Source organism: Eulemur rufifrons, chromosome 19 (genome assembly GCF_041146395.1).
Source record: "Eulemur rufifrons isolate Redbay chromosome 19, OSU_ERuf_1, whole genome shotgun sequence".
Lineage (NCBI taxonomy): Eukaryota > Metazoa > Chordata > Mammalia > Primates > Lemuridae > Eulemur > Eulemur rufifrons.
Genome location: NC_091001.1, coordinates 66,512,234 through 66,535,069, shown reverse-complemented (window position 1 = coordinate 66,535,069; position 22,836 = coordinate 66,512,234). Strand labels below are relative to the sequence as shown.

The following is a 22,836-nucleotide window of genomic DNA, read 5'->3' as shown; positions in this document are numbered from 1 at the left end:
AATCTGAAAATAACTTTATCCTTGGGAATTGTAGCCATTCTGGGAGTCACACATTAGATTTTCTCTGAATTTCTGACTGAAGAAACTGCTATTAGCATAAGGATCTTTGGAATCTACTTAACAGAACATGTATAACCTTAGAAAGGGCAATGTCTCATGGAAGGTTTACATTTGAGTAACTCCTTTAAGTAAAGAAAAATGGATCATGGGTAGTCAATGAGTTTGCATGCATGGAGGGATTGAAAAAGGTTAAATGATGGTAAGATGCATTTTGATTAATTGGTCCAGTAAAATAGATATGTAAAGACATAAGAAATATTATACTCAATGGAACTAACACTTTAAGACTTGAAGCAAGTCACCCAACATATTTACTTCTGTGGGTAGGCCTTTCTATTTCTAGTGCTTGAAATAGAAAGAAAAACTCTGAGACTCTGCCAGGAGGAATCACCATTCCTTGCTCCATTAGTAATTCTAGGAGTCAAGGGAGGATCCTGAAGCTTGAGAAAAGAATGTGGCTCTCATATGTATATGTACCTATGTGTGTGTGTGTGTGTGTGTGTGTGTGTGTGCATATATAGAGAGACACAGAGAGAAACAATGACATGACCATTATATTACTTATATAGCATTTACTGTAGACCAGGCACTATTCTAAGTGCTTCACATATATGAATTCATTTAATCTTCACAAAACTCTAGGAAATGGTACTATTATTTCTTCTTTACAGATGAGGAAACTGAGTCCTAGGGAGATTAAGTAACTTACCCAAGTTCCCATAGCTCTTAAAGAACAGAGCTGGACTCAAATACACCCTGATAATCCAATACTAGGCAGAGTATTCTTAGCTTGGCCATGTTCATTGAATGGCCATTTCCATTGCCTCAAATATAATCACAAGTAGCATATAGTTGCCCAAGAAGTGGACAGGTCTATCCTGGGAATCCCCTATTTGTGCAAGATATTATATACTAACCTATATAATTCAAGGGTCCTATGGACACATTTGCATAAGAAGAAAGGCTGACTTCTCTTCTGAAGTATGATGTGCTACTCTGAGATCATTAAGTCCCAGTGGCCTACATGGAAGAGTAAACAAAACCCCCTGTGTTATGGAAGAACTAAGTGAACAGAATGAGGGTTTATTTGTTTATCAGAGTTTTGAAGGGTTGTTTTTGTTTATCAGAGCCACTCTGAAGGCTTTGTCAAGGTTGGCCTGAATTCTAAACAAAGAGCCTGTTCTGGTAATACTGATTACCTATGAGTCCTCAAGTGTTAAGTGGGTGGCTAAGAGTGGTGGTTCACAAGACAGACTGCCTAGATTTGAAGCCTGGTTCCATCACTAACTAGCTGTATTACTTTAGGTAAGTTATATAACTTCTTTACATATTTGATGCTGTTATTATCATCATCATAATTACCCTCATTATTCCCAGCCTACAAGAAAGTTATTGGTTGTCAGTGATATAATGAAGGAAATATATGACAGTCTTTTTGAAACACTGCTGTTCTCAACTTCAGGAAACGGCATTGCAGACCCAAGCTCATTATAATTGTCTCCTGTGTACTCTAGTGAAAAGAATGGCCCCCCTGAGAAGGTTGAGGGGGATTGGATGAAGTATTATAGTGTTGAAACTCATATTGATCACCTGGTCTGCTCTGGAAAAACAGCATTTATTACATTTGATTTCAAGGTGATGTGTAATTGTTGAAACCCTGCTCAGGTTAGAAAGCTGCTGGAGGAGGTCCTGCACTATCCTGCTTGCTTAGGCTTCTGTGGTTTGAGAATGAATGTGGACACAGCCTAAAAGGGGAAAGGCATAGTTCCCATTACTCTCACTCATGAAATGGAGATATTTAAGAAAATGCATGTGAGGACATTATGTTAAGTGAAAGAGGTCTGGCACAGAAAGACAAATACTGCATGATCTTACTTATACGTGGAATCCAAAAAGTTGAACTCATGGAAATAGACAGTAGAATGGTACTTATGAGGGGCTGGGGCAGTGGGAGTGGTCGTGGTAAGGTAGGGGAGATGTTGGTCAAAGTTTACAGAATTTCAGTTACATAGGAGGAATAAGTTCAAGAGCTCTATTGTGCAACATGGTGACTATAGTTTAAAATAATATATTGTACTCTTGAAAATTACAAAAGGAATTGATTTTAAATGTTCTCACAACAAAAAAAGATGAGAACATCTTTTGTGAGGTGATTCATTTGTTAATTAGCTCAGTGTAGACATTCCACATGTATACATATTTCAAAACAACATGTTGTACATGGTAAATGGGGTCAATTTAAAGAAACATAAATGCATAGGAAGGATATATCCCAGTGTTATCTGGTTAACTGAACCCAAGCATGATCAAAGCAGGTATAGAGTAGAAGAGAAAGTTACTGTGCAGGTAGCACATTGGGAATTGAACTCATGAACTTGTTCTTTATTGGAAACTGGAGGCTCTGGAGATACCCTGGGTATGATATTGTAAGGACTTTTAAAGACTTTATGCAACACTGGGGAGGGGGTTACCTAGAAGAGTAGCTGATTGACTGCATAATGCATCTTTGGAGAAACTCTTTATTAGAAAGGAACCTATCTGGAGCATATCTGCCTGAGGTTGTACTGCTATATTTTCAAAATTATATGTATTTAATTTTCCATACTTTCAACAGAATCTAATCTCATTCACACTGGGCACTTAGTAAATCAGTTATTTCATCTACATTGACAATTTCGCAAGCTGATTTTAAAGGTGCTGTGCTTTTAACATCAAAATCTCTTCCTGTAAAAATCATGAAAACTTACTTTCCCAATGAAGCTTTTGCTTTATAAATATTTGATTTTTCCTGTTGAGGGCTTTCTTTTCTTCATATGACACAAATTTGTACTTCAAATTGTAATTTTCATTTTTAACTATATTTTCATAACCAGTAAACTTTTAGATGTGTTCCATTAATCCATAATCTGCAATTTTAAAATTTACCTTTTTTTTGGTCTTGGATATTAAGCAGTATTCCATGAATTGCTTTGTTCTTAAGTCTCTAAAACCCACTGCCAATAACTAGACTGTCATTACTTGGAGTACACATTGTTGGGTCACCACAGCTAGGGGTATCTTTTGTATGCAATAGTGACACTGCTGACCCAGTAGGGCATTCACTTTGTTTTTCTAGCTCCAGAGATGGGTTTGCACTGATTTACCCACATTTTTTACCTATCCTGCTTAGGGCCAATGATATACTAACTATAGACTTTGTTACGATAGCAAAGATTAAAAATTATAATTTGTGTCCATGAAATCATTTAGAAATTTACTCTCACTCCAGCTATCCCTGGTTGTATGTTTGTGTCATACTAGATTATGGTCCCTTTTGAGGGGCGGCGATCACATCTTCATTATCTTTGTGTCATCAGTTCCTGGCTCAGTGCTGTAGGCACCATCATCACACTCTTCATTATCATCTTCATAGCTTGCAGTTTGGGGTACTGTGCTAATTACATGGATTTCCTCATTTAATTCCTGTAACAACCATATGAAGTAAAAGTATTAGGATTAAATATCCTTATAGAGATGAAGAAACTGAGGTTTAGAGAGGTTCAGTAATTAGTCTAAGATCAAGGAGTTCAATTTTTTTTTTTAAACCAAACTGAACAAAAGCCATAATGGATGTAGATACAATGTTCATCATATTTACATCATATTGAAAATGACTGATCTAACCAGCCACAGAAATTATGGACAGTATATAATTATATATTATGCTTGACCCTACTAGAATTTATAGCTTTATCCACAGAAGTTTCTCAGAATTAGTGCAAGTAAACATTCATAAAGGTGTTCCTTAATTTATAAGAGGTCTTTAAAGTTCATTTATGAGTCAAGTGCTTTTCCATAAAATAGTTAAATTATGGATTGGGTTCTGAGGCCACCCTACAAAAAACTATCACATGTGTTCAAGTGACCTAAGATGAACCCCATCTCCCAATGAGAGTATCCCCCACAAATTTTGACCAACTTAAATATATAGAAGTTTGTGAATATCTCAATATTTAATTTAGCTATATACACATACTCATTTAAAATCACATATCTTAAACTACATTAACCTAGAAATATTGCTTTTCTCCACTCTCACTTTTTAAGAAATAATTTTATTCAACTCTTTATGTTCATCTTGGACATTAATATCTCAGTTACTTCTAGAGCCACTTTTGTGTCATTCCCGTGACATGACTATGAGAAGGCTAGAGGACAGGGAGCGAGTAGAAGGGAGTCTGGCAGGTGCAGTTCAAACAAAAGGGGCTCCAGGAGAAGGGAGAACTGTCGGGGGAAGCTATCCCATCCCTATGGGACACTCACAATTCAAGTTTTCCCCTTGTTGTAGGGTGCTTAATTAATTCTCCAAGTAGACTACTATCATTTTGGTGGAATGATTTCTATAAAAGTGACTCATTGTATTTTATCCTATTTTACAAACTATGTTAAATGTACCTTAAAAAGTAAATACAGCTTCAGAGTTCTGAGTGTTTTAAGCCAAATGCCCATCTGTAAATAGCCAAGATAGTCATGCACAACCTGAAATATGGGTCATATTAGTATCTTTAAAGGCTCTTTTTTTTTTTTTTTTTTTGAGACAGAGTGTCGCTTTGTTGCCCTGGCTAGAATGAGTGCCGTGGCATCAGCCTAGCTCACAGCAACCTCAAACTCCTGGGCTTAAGCAATCCTACTGCCTCAGCCTCCCGAGTAGCTGGGACTACAGGCATGCACCACCATGCCCGGCTAATTTTTTCTATATAGATTTTTAGTTGGCCGTATAATTTCTTTCTATTTTTAGTAGAGACGGGGTCTCGCTCTTGCTCAGGCTGGTCTTGAACTCCTGACCTCAAGTGATCCACCCGCCTCGGCCTCCCAGAGTGCTAGGATTACAGGCATGAGCCACCGCGCCTGGCCTTTAAAGGCTCTTAACTATGAAAAGTTATGGGTGCAACCCCATCCCATATGTAATTTTTTTGAAATGCTAAACTTTAAGTAAATGTAAAGAATTTCATCAGCTATAATTTTTTCCATAATGACTATTTTGTTGCTTTTTTTGTTTCTTTATTTCTGTCCTAAATTTGTGCTTAGCTTATTACCTTTTGAGAAATCCAGTGCTGACCTTTAGCATAAAAAAAGGCTATTAAGGAGTAAGGAGTTACTTAATAATAAGAAGACAGCTATTAATTTCCAACCTTTAGAAATAGCTTCTTTTATGTATAAATTTATTGAGGAAGAACTTTGGTGAAGTTGTCCATGCCTTGTCCTATAAAAAGTCCATACATAGAAGTCTGAAGTCTGTCAGAACTTGTGTGTAGAGAGATACTGCCGCAAATCTCTCCCCACATTCTATTTTACCAAGTGGGTAAATAAAAGGTGTGTTTATTTTGAGAGATTGTGTTAGTTTTTATTTTACTTCAGCAAAAGGAGACGGGCTTTTCTCCAGAGTTTATATTCTTAACACTATAACAAATATATCATGCTGAGCAAATAGTTTTAAGACAATTACTGCTAAAAATATCAATAAAGATTATGAGATTCTTCTTTTATGTTGATGCTGTTTGAGGACATTCTTGGAGCAGAAACATTTGCTTATATAGTAAAATTTATTTTCATAATACAGCTCTATTTCCTAAGTTTAAATATTTTCTAAAACTGGGGCACGGGAGTCCTGTAATAATGTTGGCTTAGGAATTAATGTCTCCATGATTCTACATAACTGCAGCAAATTCATCTTTCTCATCCATTAAATAAACTATGTTTCTCTAGCACCACTTAGTTGGACACCTTCATGTCTCTCTCTTTCGAAGGTCATCGTATTTTTGTAATGACCATCAGGACAATTTGTAATGGCAGCTTTTTTATTTTTATGTTTGGTTTAGCTTTGCTGTGCTGTGTCCTTTAAGGGCTGTCACTAGTCAGGCATCCCCACTATGGGGCTACAGCAAGATTTCAGCATTCTTTAATGTTTTCATGGTGGAAAATCTTGAATTTGTACACATGTACAAGAACAGCCTATGTTTATGTGTATTTGTTCTTTCCCATTGAATTTATCTTCTATTTAGCTAAAATTACATTGTTCCTCACTTTGCATTTATGTAAGAATTCACTGCCTAAAAAATTTACTATCTTTCTAAATAGATAATAATTTTATGGTGAAAGATTAATTAGGAAAAGTTAATTAGAAGATAGTTTTTAAAATATGATTCATAATTTCAGAGGTTTGGTATCACTTTTATTCATTTTAAAATTTACATTAAAACAAGTACTTCTGAAAAAATAAATAAAAACAACATACAAATTCTTTTTTTTTGTTTTGATATGGTCTCACTCTGTTGCCCTGACTAGAGTGCAGTGGTGTCATCATAGCTCACTGCAACCTCAAACTCCTGGGCTCAAGCGATCCTACTACCTCAGCCTGCCAAGTAGCGAGGACTACAGGTGTGTACAGAAAGATGCTGGGCAAAGTACAAATTCTTAAATGAATGAATGACTGAAATGTTAACTTTACATCATTGGCTGGGTGCAGTGTGTCACACCTGTAATCCTAACACTCTGGGAGGCCAAGGCAGGATTGCTTGAGGTAAGGAGTTCAAGACCAGCTGAGCAAGAGCAAGATCCCATCTCTACAAAAAATAGAAAAATTAGCAAGACTCTGTCTCCACGAAAAATAGAAAAAATTAGCCACGCAACTAAAAATAGAAACAAAAAATTAGCCACGCGTGGTGGTGAGTGCCTGTAGTCCCAGCTACTTGGGAGGCTGAGGCAGAAGGATTGCTTGAGTCCAGGAGTTTGAGGTTGCTGTGAGCTAGGCCGACACCACGGCACTCTAGCCCGGGCAACAGGGTGAGACTCTGTCTCAAACAAAGAAACAAACAAACAAACAAACAAGCAAAAACTTTACATCATTTTTTTGGAGAAGATAGAATATAAAAGTCATTGATATAGTCAACTAACATTTAGATATTTATACTACATGTCATGCTGTGCATTATATGCTATTTTCTATTAAGTAGTTTTTATTAACTGTGATAGGAAGAATGATTTGAAGTTATGTTTACAGATAGTTGCTTTTCCTGCCACTATTATTATCCTTGATTATTTCATAATTTTTACAAATCATACTCTGTTTTAAAATAATTAATTAAAAAAACCCTGATGTTCAGAGATTGTGATATCAGAAAAGATGTTATATTCCTGGAGCAAAATAAAAGGCAGAAGTCTTAAGGAAATGAAATAGAAAAAAATATTACCAGAGATTATATTCACTAGTGTAATGCTTTAAAATGTTAAAGTAAAGCTACTTAAGTAGTTTTTATTGGCAATGTGTTTTTAATAAACATGAAGTACTATGTTTTAAAATGTAGTGTAATAACTGAGCCATACTTTCACATTTTAGTAACTATATACTGAACTGTAATATATTGTCGTTTTTTATTTCAAAATGACCTTCAATTGTATATACCTTGAATTTTTCAGGGCATGAAACTGAAAAGAAATTAAGATTTAAAAAAGTATTGGCTCTAAGGTGACAAAAATGTGGTTGTAATTACAAATTAAGGATAATTTTGAAAAAGAGATAGTTAACCAGGTGAGGTTAAACAAGATTAAATGATTTATGGCCATTTTATAAAATAATGACAGTCTTCATTTTAAGCTACAATGTAAAGTGCTTTATTCTGAGATTAGGTATTGTGGCAGAAGCTAAAACTGCCTTTTTTCTAACAGTGCCAGAATACAACCTCTTTTTCTTTTTGCACTAACAAGACTGCTTTACCACCACGGCCCACTCTAAGTAATTAAATCAATCCTTTGTACTTACCGTATTCTCCTCTAGTGACGGTACTAGATCTGATTATATGCTTCATGCATATTCAAAGTACCGCACTGACAGCTCTTTAATGAGCTCTTACTTAATCAGTATGAACAATGTTCATCTTGTTCTTTTTTTCCTCATGCATTAGAGCTAGGAACAGTTGGGAAAAATGAAACATCCAGCATTCATTTGAAAAATATATTGTACTTTGAAAAGTGTCTAAGCTGAGGAAGTTGCATTCTGCCCTTTAAAAGTCTGATGGACAAATTGGATTACTAGTATTGGATTAAATAACAAATGGTTAGAGGAGAAATGAGAAAAGCTCACTGTGATCACAGGCTTTAATATTTTTTGTTACTTATAAAGCTAAAGGGGTCTTTAACCAGTTATTAAAGTCAGGATTAATTTGTAATGGTTCAACTTACTGGCTTTTAAAAGCTTTTTAAATTTAAAAAATTTAAAATCCCTAAAAACAATAGTGTAATGATGTATTAGAAGAAATTTTAATTTTTTATTCCTAGGCTAAGTATAGATTTCCATCATTGTATACTATCTCAGATAAGGATTTAGTGATACAAAATGTTTTTTCAGTTAATTTAAATAATCTATGTAGCAATGTGTAATATGTCTTTAAATATTTCTTACTGTTAGGCTTATTTCCCTATGAAACATAAGATTCTTTTATTATTAGTCATTTCCTAACAATTAGGGGAGGAGGATCTTTTATTCCTACCCAGAAATCATAGGCATGAGTTAAACTGAAAATAACACAGTACCACATCAATATTGTTATTCTCAAGGAAGCAGTCTTCCATTGAAGAAAATGATGCTAATTTAAGAGTAGGCTGGTTGCTTCTAGTATTGCCTGAAAGCCTCAATTACAGCTTAAGTTAAACTCAAAGTTTTAATATGTCTATATTTTTAGAAGACATTTAGGTTATGAACACAAGAATGAAGTCTTTAATCAGAAAATAAAATATTATAAAATCTACACCTATTAATATTGCACACATGTGGCATTTCACTGATCAAAAAGGCCTTCACTAGGGTACAATTGGCCTTTTTCCAAATTGCAAGCTTTTTCTCAGCTTTTTCTTTTTACTCTTTCTTCTTTTGTTGCTGCCCAGGGATTTGTGCCTATCGCAGCCTATATCACATGACCAGTGTCAAGACATCACATGGTCCAAAGTGAATACAAAACCAGCTACCCTAAAAGAGAGATTAAAAATACTGTAAAACAATAAAGACTTTTGTTCAGACTCCAAAAGAATCTATCCTAAGTCGGCTTCATACCATTAGTTTTAACAACATTGAATGAAGGCATATATCCTCACTATTCTCCCTAATGATGAACAACAAATATCTATTTTACAAGGATGCTCCAAAAATACATGTTTAATCTTTTACACACAGATCAGCTTTTTACATTCTATTTTCATCCTAAAAATGTATTTAAATTTATATTAAAGTGGAAATATTTAAATAAAATATGGTATGTCCATAATTTATGCAAATATTAAAAAGAATGAGGTAGGTATTTGGACAGCATAACAAAACAAATCATAGGCCAGTACTTAATATGATCTCATTTATCGTAAAGGAAAGAAACCTATAGTTGTCTATAGATAAAATATATACATGTGTGATAGACATAGCTATCTATGCAGTCTGGAAGGAGACAGGCTAAACTGTAATAGTACTTCTGGAGAGGGGGAAATGGGGAGTGTGCAGATGGTGAAAGAGGACTAGACTTGACTTTTTACTCAATTATACCTTTGTATTGTTTGAATTTTTTAAGTGGACTTGTAGTGTGTTTAAAAGTTAAAAGAAAATATCTCACTTAAAAAGAAAATAAAACTTAGGGATTAATAATCTTACCTGGGATATTTAATTTTTTATTAGTTATTTAAATTAACCCTATGAGTGCTGTACAGAAGTTGGACAGTATTAAATAGTAGCTTAGCAAAGCAATAAACCAATCATGGGAGAAATTCAGGAAAACAGTCAAAAGTTGTAAATTTGACTAGGCATAATTTGAAGGAAGAGGGAGGAAAAATGTGGGGAAAATTAATATTTTTCTTGAGTATAATTGTGGCCTACTTCTACATGAATAATGCCAAATATGTACTGTGACTTATTATAATCCTTAATATACTGGCCTTTGTTGGGGGGTATGAGGGTGGTACAGATGATAGAATGGGTATTAGGGATAGTGAATTTTAAATATCTCCTGTATGTAGTCAGTGACTTTGTAATCTAAAATGTTAGATTATCTCTGTGCTCAAATGTTTCCTGAACATTATTATGTTCATTGTAATTTTCTTTTTCACAGGTAACTGTAGGTACTTTTTTGTAGCCTGGTCATTTACAGTGTATTTAATAATTTATAAGTGGTTTACCCTACTAAGGATGATGCATTCCAGAATGGTAATTGTGTGTATATCTTTAGTTTACCTTTGGGGAGGTAAATAAGAAAAAAAGCAAGTGGTTACAGTGGAAGCTTTCACATAGTCTGTGGACTTCTCTGATCTTCCTGTTAGTCTTATGATTCTCATAATGATTTTTTAATGTTACAGGGTTCTTTTTTTTTTCTCTCTCTCTTTATCATGACTATGTGTCTGTCAGCTCCATGAGTTCCTCACTGAAACATAATAGCAAGTCAGCCTCTGGGGAGGATTTAAAAGGTGGAACATTTTGTTTACTGTACTTAGTGTTAATATGATCTATAGGTATGTTCAGGGGACTAAAAATACACATGCCGAATAATATCGGCTTTAGAAGATTGGCTTATGAGTTTTTAAATATTGATTTCGTTTTTTCAGGCCTTGGACTTTAATCTTATATTATTGTAAGTAGTTTAATATGTAGTACTGAAGTGGCTAAAATATTTTTCCATGTTAAAAAAAATCTTATGCTAAACTATTATTTGGCTGTATAATGTCATATAATAAGAGGTAATTCTTCCTGGATTGTAGGAAGGAACACAGAAGAAGAAGAAGCTATGATGCAGGAATGGTTTATGTTAGTTAATAAGAAAAATGCCTTAATAAGGAGAATGAACCAGCTCTCTCTTCTGTAAGTACTCATGATTATGCTTGTTTTTCCTACAACATTGGTAAATCTTAGGCTTTTTGTTATTGCCTTCTTTGGAGTTTCGTATTTATTAGGACTAATTTTTTTTCTTTCCTTAGAGATTACAGTAAGTTTTTTAAAAAATTAAAAATAATATATAACAGTTTTTATTTGAATAATGAGAATTTTTAAATGGAATGATAGACACTGAAAAAAGGTGTTTATTATACAGAAGGCCAAGGAATAAAACAGTTTTCATGTTTAAGAAATAAATCACTTGTGTGAAAAAGGAGATTTGGTTTATATTGAGGGTTAGAGGGGAAAAGAAAGAAAATTGAAGTTTATTTAATAACAAATTCTAAGGTAAAAAATAAGCCTGAATAAGGACAAAAGTACATTTATAGTCTACAGGTGATTGTTACTCTAAATTTTGGGATAAGATATTAATTACTAAAACAGAAGTGACCTTTTAATGATTGTAAGAATTACAGTAAAATGGAGACTAAATTAAATGTAAGCATTCTTAGTCTTTAGCATTTAGCTCACTATAGGACTTAATGATTGTTCCTTTCTGCTCACTAGTAGTGTTCTTATAGTATGCCACCTAGTGTGGGAAGGAGCAGGCTTACATGTTTTATTTTAGTGAAAAACTCTAATTTTATAATTTCTGCTATACCTGAAGTTGAAAAAAGAATTACGATGAAGCACAAAACTTAAACTAATCCTGAATCTTTGTCTCTATATTATATTTGCACTGGTAGTACTTTCATGTTTCTTGTGTTCTTTTCACATGGAGTTTTGGACAAAAGAATCTTCATTATGAACTGTGAAAAAAAATATGTTAGAAAGTAGCCTTATATCTGGTACTTAACACAAGAAGCATTAAAGGATGAAACCACTTATCCTCAGATTAAAATATACCTCTGTGCCTATTCAAAATTGAAAGAGGAAAATAATAGGACTAGTAAATAGTTGACTGAGGAAGGTTTTGGGTTTGTGTATCATTTGTTTAGAGTGGCTTAAAGTTAAAGAGAAAAGTCAGTTATGAGTCCTAAAATCAATGTAACCTAAAGGTTCTTTTAAGTGTTTAATGATTTAGTAATTAGCATATTGATGAACTTTTGCAACTTGCCTAGGGAAAAAGAACATGATTTAGAACGAAGGTATGAGCTGCTAAACCGGGAATTGCGGGCAATGCTAGCCATTGAAGGTAAGAAATGTTGTGGTGTGGTGAGGTATGGGAGATGTCAGTTGTCAAAAATATTTAAAGAGTGTGATACACATCTGGTCTTACTAGGTCTGGTCTACTAGGGACCTGCAGGAATTGCAAATAAATGCCTTAGAGGCAGAAAGCAGTATCCATTATAAACCCAAGGACTCTAATTCAGATAGATAATCATAATGTTTGCTATTAACAATAGTAGAAAAATATCTTAACTTTTGATCCATTAAGCTTAAACATCCATAAAATAGAAAATATAAGGAGTTAGTTGATTTAATTACATTTTACTTATGTACAATTTAAAGTTGTTTCCACAGGGAATGTTTGGAAAAGATTTATCATTTTGATTGTTCACAGACTCTAAATTTTACCTTAATATTTAATTGATGTCAACATTGAAATATGTCATTGTCCAGTTTACTGTTGTTCTTAAGATCCCAACTTCTATTAAGTAAATGTTCAGGCAAAGACTGGCATAAGAGATAAATAAAACACTTTCACACTTTTCATAAAGCTTTTAAATGAATTATATAGTAATCCTACACATGGTTCATAATATCAGCAAACATCAGCTAGCTTAACTATGGCATTTACTATAAATGATTAATTAAAAAATTTTTTAGGTTTTTTATAATGTTGTTCTCCTTATACCTCTCAGTTGAAAATGTCTTATAGTTCAAAGATGTCTGCTTAAAAGCTAATCCTTTGGGCTCAGTAAAATGGACCTTTTGTCTAATCAATGCAAATTGATTTTCCTATTCTATATTGACCTCTTAACCCATTGACTGTCCGTGGTAATTTCATTCTTCACCTGATAAGGTACCTGATCCATAATAAGTCAATTCTAATTAGTTTAGAAACTAGAAATTTAAGTTTGTAAGGGAAAGCCAAGTGAAACCTTATATTCTTAAACTATTTTAATAGCTATTAAAATGCATGCTGCCTATCTAAATACTATCACATATTTTTATAGAAGTTTTATTTTTAATTACTTTTATATCCATAATCTCATTTAATAAATATCACTGGCAACATTTGTATATCATCATTTAGAAATCTGATTTGCTTTATTTTAAAAGGTTTCAGTTTTCCAACTTCCTTCAACTGGCTATTCAAATGTATCAAATTATACCATTGATAATGACAGTAAAATTTGTCAAAATTATTTAAAATTCTATGAAATTTGCCATTGAAATAAAGTACGTAAGTATACTAAATGATATTTTTCCTCTCAATATAATTTTTGTAGTCATGGTATAATAGTTATTAAAAGAGACTGGAAAGCTAGTCAGTTGAAAGGCAGGCATAGCAAATACAATTTATATAGTGTATATATATATGTGTGTGTGTGTAATATATAAAATGTATAATATATAACCCATTATACAGTTTATTCTTTATAGATTTATTTTATATTACACTCAACACAGAGTATTCTTAACCTTTTTTAAACTACCCTTTCATGTACAGAAAGATAAATTGTCCCTGAAATATAGCTTGATACAATGCAGTTGACTTTCAAGATAGATAATTGGTTCTATCCCCCAAACCAGTATTATTACCAAATATCCATCTTAAAAAGAGAGCCATGACACATATAAATAATCCCAGCTTCATTGGCAATCCTATCCCTGTATACGAGATTTACAATCTTAAACAATCTAACATTTTATGTCTGACTTTTCTTAGACATAAGAGAAAAGCAGTAGAAAGTCATATTTTTGAAGAAGAGAGAAAAAATAGTATTTTGCTTTTTAAAATACTTTTAATACAATTGTTAGTTTTTTGAGTTACCATTCTGTTTTGTTTTTTAATGACATTGTCCCATATCTCACTGTGCCTTGCCTCTCTCCACCAGTTTTCCTTGCTGGTTGAGGGAAAAAGGAGACTTGAAGAAAGGAACAGCCTGTTGATTACAAATAAAGATACTTTCTTAGAGAGAGGCCTGTCCCACTTGCCTGGGCTGAGCTGTCCTAGAGAGGTTCTGATCATTGTGAAGATCAGCTCTGTGAAGACAGTGTCCTCTGAGCTAACCCTTAAAATGGACACACATGCAGTTCCGTAGACTTTTTGCATGTTAAAACACCATGGAAAACCATATGAATAGGCAACATTAGTTGTTTTTGTTTTGCTTTCCTTTGTTTTAAAGTTCATTCCTCTTTTTTCCCCCATCTCTTCTACTTAGTAACCTTAAGATAGTTTTAGTAATAAATAAACTAAAATCTTTTGAAATAAATTTGCTGAAACCATTTACTGGGAGAAAAGCACAGAATAATAATAGCCATAGCACACTGAAAGAAACATTAACAGCTTGGTTTGAGAGCAAAAAAATAATATTCAATATGTCTTTTCTTCTGAGAACACATAATCACTCTGGCCTGTTTTTTTACCCTTTTGTCCTGAGGTGTTTTTCATAGCAGGAGTTTCACTCTACTGAGCTAAGTTGTAGGATCCCTCAAGCTAACAAACATCTTTTAGATACTTTTCCTATAGTTTTTTTTTTTCCTTTGTTCCAGATTATTTAATGCCCCCTCAGGAAAGATAAATTCATTTCTGCACACATTGGGGTGGGCTTTTAGAAAGTGGTATGTTCATTTTCTGCACAAGAAATGGATCTTCTCTAGGATTTTGTACATCTTGATTTATTCTTGGCTTAGAGTTTGAAGTGGGTGCTCTTCTAAAGGGATTTATGCATAGGTTCACTATTTTTGTAGTTATGGTTTATATGATAAGCTTTTTATATTTAAAATCAATATGTAATCCCGTGGAGGAGCTTATCCCCTAAAACCCCATTTGTAAATCTATTTTAGCTTTGTTACACAGCACAGCCACAGTCTTCCATAGATTGATTAGGTACAGCGGTAGAATCCTATCAAATGGCCTGTTCTGATGATGATGCAAACTCTTTCAGGATTGCTAGTTGACTGGAACTAAAGATAAGACTTGACTGCAATCCCCCAATGTGCTCTTTACAAAACTAGTGTTAATTTTCATCAAAGTGCCAGGCTTATTTATAGTGGCAAGGTTGAAGGTTTACTACAAGAACTTTAGGTCCTTTCTATTAAAGTGTTTATAGGTATTTCTCTTGCCTTTTTTCAAGGTAATTATCAACTTCAGCAAATAAACTGAATCGGGGAATGAATAATTGGCCCTATATATAAAAAAGAGTTTTTTAAATTAACAAAACAGTTCAGTGCAGATGGACATAAACAGAATCTCTTTATTTCAACACTTTGGCTCAAATGCAGCATCAAAACTTAATCCTATTTGTTGTGAGAGGATATGGCTTTTGTAGCAAAAGTACACTGGAATCTTTAAATTAATCAGAACCCACATTGTAGTCTATCCAAGCCAAAGTCAGTGCAGCTAGCTAGCTGTGACTGGTGTTATAGGTGAGTAATCCTTTCTTAAAATGCATAACAGGTAACAGATAAACTTATATGCAGGCTTTTTAAACATAACATGTCTAGGTGAAGCTATTTAAAATGGGATTTTAAAAAATTTAAGCTTGAACATACAAATGTGAATCTTGACCAATTTTAAATGTAATATTAAATTTTTTAAAAAATGATCAAAATAGTTTATGTAATTTCTCAAATGAGCATTCAAATATATATGTATGTATAAACATATGTATATGTATGTTTGCGTTTGTGTACATATATAATTTATTCCCATTATGAGAAAGTAAATGCAAAGTAAAAGTATAGTTTTGTTAATGTAAAATCTATTTACTGCACATAGCTATTTCCTCTACAGTTGACTAATATTTTGTAGATAGATATCAAGGTAGTATTCTAATGACAGATTTAATATAAAAAACCCTATAAATTTATGCTGGGATATTTAAAACTCTTATGTCAGTTGAATTTGACTTAGAAATGATAAAAATTATTTAACTATTCTTAATTTTAAAATACTTTTATTATAATTATGGGAAATGCCATTATTGACCTAGGAAAAAGTTTAGATTTTAAAAATTATTCAATACTTCAGCTGTTAAATTTTTTTTTTAAATTCTTCTTTTATCCTTATAGTTAAAAGTCCTAACTTTTTCAATATTAAAAGAAATCCTGATGTTTTTAATTACTAATTAAAGCCTTAAAAATTACTGATCAAGTTCAGAGAGGGAATAATTAAGAAAATAATGTGTTAAAATTTTTTTTTGTTTAAAACAATTTTTTAATTTTTAATTTAATTCTATTTTTTTGTGTATGGCAGAGAAAATTTTCCAGTTGTAAAGCTCTTATCAAAATGTTTTAGAAGTAAAGAATTATAAATCAAAGTGTATAATCAGAATGATTTCTTGAGGTTGGAAATAGATATAATATTCATCAAACCTAGTAATCTTAATAATTACAAAATTTAGTTCCAGGCCTTTTACAAATTTAGCAGGTTTTTTTTCTGGAATTAATATTTCTAGAACTACAGTTACCTGAAACTAGACTAGATGGATGACCTTTAAGATCTTTCCAGCCTGGAGAGTCTATTAATTTACCTGCTGTGTAGAATAAGACTGATTCAAGAACAAGAACCAGATTAGAAAATTTTCTAACATTCCTGTTCCTCAGTTGCATTTAAATCCAAAGGCTAAAATTGTGATAGATATGGCTTCTTTTCAATTTTGTTGTTTATTATTTTTAAAATTCTCATATTTAGAAAAAAGCTTTCCATAATAGTTTCTTTATTCTTCTCTATGCTATAGAATATTTCACTTTTTTATAAGACTATAATAGTGATCACTTATTTAATGAATTTATTTGTGTGATGTTTTGTATTGAATGTGGATAATTAACATATACCATGTTTCTCATATATATGTATGTATGTGTTTGAGCTTATAATGAAAAGAATAGTGATAAAATTGAATAGACCATTCTAGCTTTTTGCTGCTATTCTAACCTTTATTGCATGATGATGCATCTAATTTTTAATTTGTAAATACAAGATAGAATTCCCTCTAGCACCATTTGCTTTCATAAAGCTGCTGAGCAGTTTGCTGTCTTGAATAAATTTTGCTTTGGAGGGGGTCGGGGGGATTTGAACCAGCACATTCTTGTGTGGTTTGTGAAGATTCACATGGTAACCAGCGGTGTGCATTGTTAGGTTTATCTGAATAAGCACCAGCCATGTGAGTTTTAACATGATTGCCCAGGGCAATGGAGAGAGAAGAGAGAAACCCGAAAGGATTGCACTCCTCTGTTTTTTGGAAAGTGCATTCGTTGGGGGGAGGGGGCTGCAGGAGTCAGCGGCCATGGTTTTTTTTTTTTTTAAGCTGGTGTCCTGTTTCCCTATAGGTCCTCATTTGTTCTGCTATCTGCCTCATCATCTACTTCTTCTTTTCATTGTTTACCTTCCTAATGAGGGAGGCGGGGTAGACTGGGGGTTGATTGACAGCTACAAGCCCTTACAGTCTGGCCAGAGAGCAGTTGGCTTTGGTTTCAAAAGTGTTTTAAATGTTCGATTTGGTCCTGTTTTTATTAAATGAAACTGCTGCTCATCTTAGGGAAATTATCAGACCAGCAAAAATTAGGAAATATATTATTGGGACCCAAAACCTTAAAAAAAAACCCGCCCCTACCCATGGAAAGAGCACTGCCCATCGGATTTTCCAACCTTTAACATGGGATTTCAAAAAGAAATATGTAATTTTTCCTTTGCAAAAGTGCTTTGATTTGAAACCACCCAGCAAACATCTCCAAAAGAAAACTGGCTGTGATGCGATCGAGAGCTGCAGTGTAATATTGCAGAGCAAATTTATTTTTTACTTCAAAGAAAAATGCTAATTAGCCGATTCACTACTTTTAAAGTTATTGTGAAGCATATGGCGCCCAGTGTGAGATACATCCAACTGCTAAAATAGAGCGAGGAGGAAATTAGCGAAGAATGGGCTGTTTGGGGTGAGAGTGGGGGTGGGGGAAGAGGCTAGGTTCACAGGCAGATTCTCTAGCCTTTTCGGAATGATTTTATCGCCCATCGTTGTTTCCCGCCTCCTCTTTTACCCACTTCCCCCACCACCAACCCCAGGGCCAACCTCTTCTGGGCCTCCAGCTCCCCTCCCCCTCTTTGGCTGGATTCAGGTGCGCACCTCAGGCTAGCCAAGGGCTCACACCTGGTTTTAAGCAGGTTCCCACCCTGCCGTAGCTATCTCCATCTGCGGGAAATATTAACATTTGGAAAGCAGGGTTTTAGCAGTGAAACCCTCACCGCGATAGCCAACCCCTCCCCAGAAAACACTTAGTGGCTCTTTAACGTGGTTTGCCGAGAAATCTAAGGAAAAGGCGGGAAGGGGAGGGCGGGGGCCGGGTGTGCGGAGGCCCTGCCGGTGGGTAACTAGCCTCCCGTCCCCTGCAGACTGGCAGAAGACCGAGGCCCAGAAGCGACGCGAACAGCTCCTGCTAGATGAGCTGGTGGCCCTGGTGAACAAGCGCGATGCGCTCGTCAGGGACTTGGACGCTCAGGAGAAGCAGTGAGTGGGCCGTGGGATCGGGGTCGAGGCTGGGCCACCTGCCGAGGTGCCGAGAAGTGTGCGGAAAGTTCAATCCAGAGGTCGCTGCAGGGCCGGGGCAGCTTCCCACTGGCCCGGTGCTCCCCACTCCCGCTGGGGATCCAAAATACCGGGCAAGGGGGGAGTGCTGCTCTACCCTCCACGAAGAAAAATAATTTTGTTTCCTGTTTGTCTGACATCCAGGGCCGAAGAAGAAGATGAGCATTTGGAGCGAACTCTGGAGCAAAACAAAGGCAAGATGGCCAAGAAAGAGGAGAAATGTGTTCTTCAGTAGCCGTCAGACCAGAATCTCTCCCAACATTTTAGAGTCTTGGTTCCCCAGACCAGAAAAAGTCAGACTCGTCGATTTAAAACTTTTAACATTTTGTTTGACTGGATTGTACTTCTTTACCACCACCACCCTTTTCCTCCCTCATTTCCAGATAATATAAGAACTCCAGAATAGCTTTAAGGATTTTTTTGTGAGTTAATCATTTCTTTGAAATCATGTGAAATAGATTTGCACAAACACCTTGTGAATGATTGGTATTGGAGGTGTTCAAGAAACTGTTCAAAAAAAAAAAAAAAAGCTTGTCATTATTTTCCCTCATTTTTTTTGATGGAAGGAAAATTTAAAACATTTTTGTTGTTGGTAATAGCATAATGACAGTGGGAGGGGGGTAACAAGGGGATAAGAAAAATGTCATGATTTTTTTTTCCGGTCCTGCCATATGTAACATTTACTCTGTTACCTAAATTTTATAGTTAGATCATATTCAGTCTGCTTATTAAACTGTGTTCTATTTACCAGTGGAGTTTTCTGCAGTTGTTTACGTTTCACTGTAAGGATAATAGAGTTCCTCTTCTCCCTCTGCTTTCCTCAGAGGATGGCCCTTTAACATAGCCAGAGACAAGCCCTGTGGTTTGAAGGTGAGCTGTGAGGATGGGACTAACTGACATGCATCAGTTTATAAAGGCAGTCCTTATCTGAGAATGCACCATCTTTTTCTCTGGATAATTATTTATTACATCTTGCTTGGTTCCTACATTTTGTTGCGTCTCAACATTGGCTCAAGAATGCTGTTAATATTTATTATGTATTGATAATAGTCTGTCTTGCCACTACAAGTAAATCCCCCCATTTAATATTTTCTTCTCTAGCATAGCACTGTCATTTTTTTTGTGAAAATGGTTGTTTATTTATTACAATACTGAGTCATAAATTTTCAATAAAAGCAGAAACTTTCTTACCTTAGACACTGCTGCTACTTTCTTGCAATAAAACTGGACATTGGTTTGAGTGGAAGTTTGTGTATCCATAGACTTTTCACGTAGAAAATGGTCCTGTGGAACGCAGGGCAGAATACAGGGCTGTATTTGGAGCTGAATACGTTTACACCATCCCAGAGGGGCCCTGCTGACACACAAATGCGAATTGAAAAGTAATTAGTCATATTCTTAGTGTAATTATCATCTTTATTGTAAAGGGTCATCTCTGTTAAAGATTTGAGGAAATTTGTGATTCTACACCACTGGAAAAATTCTAATATCTTGATGAATTTTCCATGTCATTACTTTTAATTGTTATAGTTTTGCAGTCATATGAGGGAGAACTGTGTATTCTGATAACCAGCAAGTGTATAGGTACTGAAGTGAAAGAAGGGGGTTATTGTTGGGGGAGAGGGGAGCGTGTGCAGGTATGTGAGTATGAGATGAGGGAAAGAGGGTTTTTAACAAGAAGTTCTAGGCTACAGAAAAACTGGTGATACTATGGTAGTTTCCGTCACTCCTCTACAGGGGTGTCCAAACAAAGAAAGCTTGTTCAACAAGTCCGGAAATTTAGAGGAAACAGTCAACTAGCATTTATACTTTAGTCTAGATCATACATACATATGCGCGCGTGTACACACACATACACACACACACCACACCGATTTCGTTCAGAAAGCATGCAAGCCACCTCCAGCTGCCACTCTTTCAAAATGATAAACACTTGCTATGGTAGAATTCCTTCATGACAAGGGGTTTTGTTTTTTTTTCCTTAAGTTATTGAAAAGTTGCTGAAACTCATTGAAATCGGGTATTTGCCCTCTTTATTCGAGCAGGAGAGCAGAGAGAGCTGCTGTTCTCTGGGGAGAGCTCTCAGAATCCTGTTCTAACCCCCGGGAAACCGGCAGAGGGAAATCGCCTGCCCCAAGCAGCCGGGGGCTTGGGCGGCCAGCAGCACCTACTACATTTATGCTGGATTCGAGGAACCTTCCCTTCCGAAGGGCTTCGCCGAGAGGCTGCTCTCCTCCCCCCTCCAAGCCGCTCCCCTTCTGCCAAGTGGCAAACCTTCCCTTGCCCCAGATTCACCAGGGTGTTCAGGGACCGCCGGCCGGCCCCTCTACCTGCCCCTCTAAATTCAGTCTCGGGTCTTGCAGGGTTTCAATTTGGGCTGCTGGGTGGCGCCCGAACGCCCCTCAGCGGCAGTGGAACGTGGACCCGGGGGGACTGGCGGGGTCAGGCCTGAGGTTAGAGTGCTGCGTCCCGACTTCGCTGGGTGGTGCCCAGGGGCTAGCTCCCAAGAGCGGGCGCGAACACAGCACGCCTGGGGACCCGGCACCCGAAAGCCGCGCTGCCGAAAAAGAGGCTATGGGCCTGGGGGTCGCGAAGGAGCAAGAGCGTTGGCGGCAAGCTAGCTTGGGCAAAGTCTGCGGGCCAGTGCAGAACTTCCGGCCCTGGCCAGGATCCCTAATCCCCGGAGCCAAACCCCTCCCCCTGTTCCAAGTGTCCTCCAGAGTCTGGCCCGGCCTTGAGGTCACCTGGATGCTGGATCCGGGTCTCGGGGCCCATTTCCCTCGCTCCCTCCCCGGCTCGGGGGCCTTAAGCTGGGAAGGCTTCACCTCCTCCGTCGCTGTCCCCACTTTCCCTCCTAGCGCTGCGGCGGAGGCTGGAACGGTCGCGGCATCTGGCCCTGCGTCTCCCACCTGGACATTTGCCTAGCGACGGCCGCCTCAATCCTCTGCGCCGCTTTCAAGAAACTTTCATCCCAGTGTCTCTCCCTCTCTACTCTCCTCCCTCTCCCCCTCTCCTCTCTTTTTCTTCTCTTAATCCCGGGGTTTTATGGGCTGAGCATTAACAAAATTCGCTTGCAATTTGGGATTAGATAAATACTGTCATTAGGAAAAAAAAAAATCCGTGCTACTTGATACCTCCCGACTTCCCCGATACTGGTGGCAGCATCTGGAACCGAGAGCGCCGAACTCCCGTGCGGCGGGCCCTGGGGACCGCGCGGGCACATTCCAATGCGCACGGCCGTCCCACCTCGCTGCGCCGGACCCAGGACGGGTGCTGCGGCTGCAAGCGAAACAGGGCCTGGAGGAAGCAGGAATGCGTGAGGTTCAGGGATGGGGCAAGGGCACGCGCCCGGGCACCGGAGGGCCAACCCAGGCACACAGGGCGCTGGCCAGGACTCTAGCAGCGCGGGGTTATGGACGCCGACGCCCTGGACGCGCACCCTAGAACGTCCACATACTGTTCCCCCACAAACTAGTGCGCTCCAGCCGGCGCCTTTTCCCAGAACCCGAGGTGGGCGTATATTTCGTTTCTTTCTTTAAACCTCAGTACCGTCACTGTGGCTCCGAGCCGCGGGCGGCTAATCGCGGGCCTCGCGGGCTATTTGCTCTGCCCTAGCACAAGGTGTGTCCCGCCTGGGTTAGTGCTGCGCTCTGCGCTGTTTCTTTTCCCTTAAAGCTTCTCTCACTTTCTCTCTCCCTCCCTTCTTCTCTTTCATTCCTCCCCCGCTTTTCTCTCGTTCTTTTATTCTGCTTTCTCTTTTTCTCTCCCTTTTGTGAATGGGCCGCGGTGTCTTTGTTCTGGAGAGAAGCGCCCGTGTCTCTGACTTTTGTGAACCAGAGAAGGATCTTGTAAAACCTCCTTTTCTCCTTCGTACTCCCCCATTCCCACCCCTCCTTCCCTGCCCCTTTGATTAGATGTTCCCTCATCGTCCAAAAAAAATGTAATTTCGTTGGTCTGGCGGCCACTTTCTTTGAACATTAGCTCGCTTTCAGCTCCAACTTCAATTAGAAGGAGTTGATTTTGAGAGATCAACAAAAGAACCGACCAAAGCCTTATTAAAGGTCCTAAGAAGATCTCCCGGGTCCTTTGAGAAGCAGTTAAGGAAACAGTGTGCCCTCCATCATATTCTGTTACCGTATTTTA

General features: G+C 36.8%; 1 protein-coding gene and 1 long non-coding RNA gene across 15 annotated transcripts in view; one reads left to right on the top strand and one right to left on the bottom strand.

The window, feature by feature from the left end:
- EHBP1 (EH domain binding protein 1) overlaps window positions 1-19,888 on the top strand; it is a 322,545-nt gene extending 302,657 nt beyond the window's left edge. For all 13 annotated transcript variants that reach the window (XM_069494642.1, XM_069494650.1, XM_069494641.1 and 10 more), the window contains 4 exons: window positions 10,828-10,927; window positions 12,061-12,134; window positions 18,501-18,615; window positions 18,838-19,888. In XM_069494642.1, coding sequence (XP_069350743.1) covers window positions 10,828-10,927; window positions 12,061-12,134; window positions 18,501-18,615; window positions 18,838-18,928 — 380 coding nt within the window. In that variant the 3' untranslated portion in view covers window positions 18,929-19,888. The remainder of the gene's footprint in view (window positions 1-10,827; window positions 10,928-12,060; window positions 12,135-18,500; window positions 18,616-18,837) is intronic.
- LOC138399908 (uncharacterized) lies at window positions 17,405-21,959 on the bottom strand. 2 transcript variants are annotated; one of them, XR_011236196.1, is made up of 4 exons: window positions 21,828-21,959; window positions 19,885-20,050; window positions 19,442-19,550; window positions 17,405-18,871 (listed from the first exon to the last, which is right to left on the bottom strand). It is a non-coding gene; the product is annotated as an uncharacterized lncRNA (long non-coding RNA). The 2 variants fall into 2 exon arrangements; XR_011236197.1 differs by lacking the exon at window positions 21,828-21,959 and adding an exon at window positions 20,868-21,142.
- Window positions 21,960-22,836: the final 877 nt, after the last annotated feature.